The 1,565-nt window shown below is 56.9% G+C and overlaps 1 protein-coding gene across 1 annotated transcript in view; it reads right to left on the bottom strand.

Moving 5' to 3' along the window:
• MEGF6 (multiple EGF-like-domains 6) overlaps positions 1-1,565 on the bottom strand; it is a gene marked incomplete at both ends in the record, with an annotated part of 23,089 nt that overhangs the window by 1,820 nt on the left and 19,704 nt on the right. Inside the window, one exon of the mRNA XM_010138521.1 lies at positions 2-29. Coding sequence (XP_010136823.1) covers positions 2-29 — 28 coding nt within the window. The remainder of the gene's footprint in view (position 1; positions 30-1,565) is intronic.

The following is a 1,565-nucleotide window of genomic DNA, read 5'->3' as shown; positions in this document are numbered from 1 at the left end:
CCCCGCCCCGAACGTCCCCGCCGGACACTCTGCACCAAAAACAGCAGTGAGAAACCTGCTCCTAAGGTCCCTTTCCCAAGAGCTCATCACCGATCCAACCCCATACACTAAAAGGAGCTCTGGGAGGAAATGCCGAGACCGTGCTCACGGGCTAGGATGGGACCGCCCAGTTCCCCACACTGGTCACCCGCACCCTGCAGCATTGCACCCTCCACCTCAGTTTGTCTGTCTGAGTATCGCTCCTCTATGGCTGCTTGCCCTTTCGACAGTACTTCTTCATCCAAGAGAGGCCAAACTGGTCTCCAGTCTGGGAATGCGACGCTGCTCCCTCACCGCTGCCGCCACAGCAGCAGCGCCGTGGCAGGGGCTGACAGGGAAGATGCGCTTTTGCTCTGCCTTCGTGACACACGTGCTCACCCCTCGGGCAGGGAGCCCCAGCCACCCTGCTCGCTGTGCTGGGTTCTTGGCCCCCAGACCCGTACCAGCTCATCTCATCACTTGCGTAGGAGGCTGCGGGGGCTGGGACTGCCCTGACTGATGCTTCAATTGGGAGCCAGGCTGGTAGGCAGCAGCACGGCTTGCAGCAGGTACACTGATGTAAAGCAGCAAAAAGGAGCATCCTCATCCCCAGGAGGAGGAAACGCTTTTCCTTCCCTCTGTGCTGAACTCCGGGATGGTATCCCTGGTACCAGAGAGCTCTTTGTCCCCTGTAGCACAACCTAGTGATGGCTAATTACGTGCAGACTGAGGGCCTCAGACCCAAAGATCCTTAAATCCTATCTAAGTCTCCCAGAAAAGCTCCATGCTCGCTTTTGTTCACTGAAGCCAACATTTCGCAAGGCATCGGCAGACGCGAACAGCCCAGCATTCACGAACGGCGGAGGGAAAGCACACCAGCGCGTGGATTTCAAGTGACACAGTGGAGGTTTTGTTATTTCTCCTCTTTGCTAATTGATGGCAGATGTTTGTCTTCACCCTTTAATCATTTCCAGACCCGAACAACAGCCAAGAGCCTACTATTTCTATGCAAATATTTGTGTTATTTCCTGTGACTCCCCCCTACAGGCTTAAGCTCTTTTTTTCATTCTTTTTAAAAATAACCCGACTGAATCATTTCCAGACCCGAACAACAGCCAAGAGCCTACTATTTCTATGCAAATATTTGTGTTATTTCCTGTGACTCCCCCCTACAGGCTTAAGCTCTTTTTTTCCTTCTTTTTAAAAATACCCCGACTGAGGACCCAGCCCGCCGCGACGCCGCTGGGCTCTGGCACAGCAGTGTCGCAGCGTGCGGGGGCTCCAGGGCCGTTGGGACCCCGGCGAGGGGCACAAGCCCTGCAGAAGCTGCTCCTGTCGCTCCTCCGAACCCTACGGAGGGCACTTGCTAGCATTGGCCCTACTGGTGACCACCCGCAGCCCACCAGCCCGGCCACAGGCCGCCAGCTGTGGTGCTGTGCGAGGCGAGGCTGTGCTGGCAGCGGCAGCGGGGAAGAGCTGCAGCTCGGGGCTGGCCATGGATGGAACGCTTGGGGGGACGCTTGGGGGTACGTCCGTCAGCGCGGAAA

This window comes from Buceros rhinoceros, unplaced genomic scaffold, assembly GCF_000710305.1.
Source record: "Buceros rhinoceros silvestris isolate BGI_N320 unplaced genomic scaffold, ASM71030v1 scaffold21236, whole genome shotgun sequence".
In the NCBI taxonomy this organism is placed as follows: Eukaryota; Metazoa; Chordata; class Aves; order Bucerotiformes; family Bucerotidae; genus Buceros; species Buceros rhinoceros.
The sequence above is the reverse complement of the archived record's forward strand: the minus strand, read 5'-3'. Positions and strand labels throughout refer to the sequence as shown.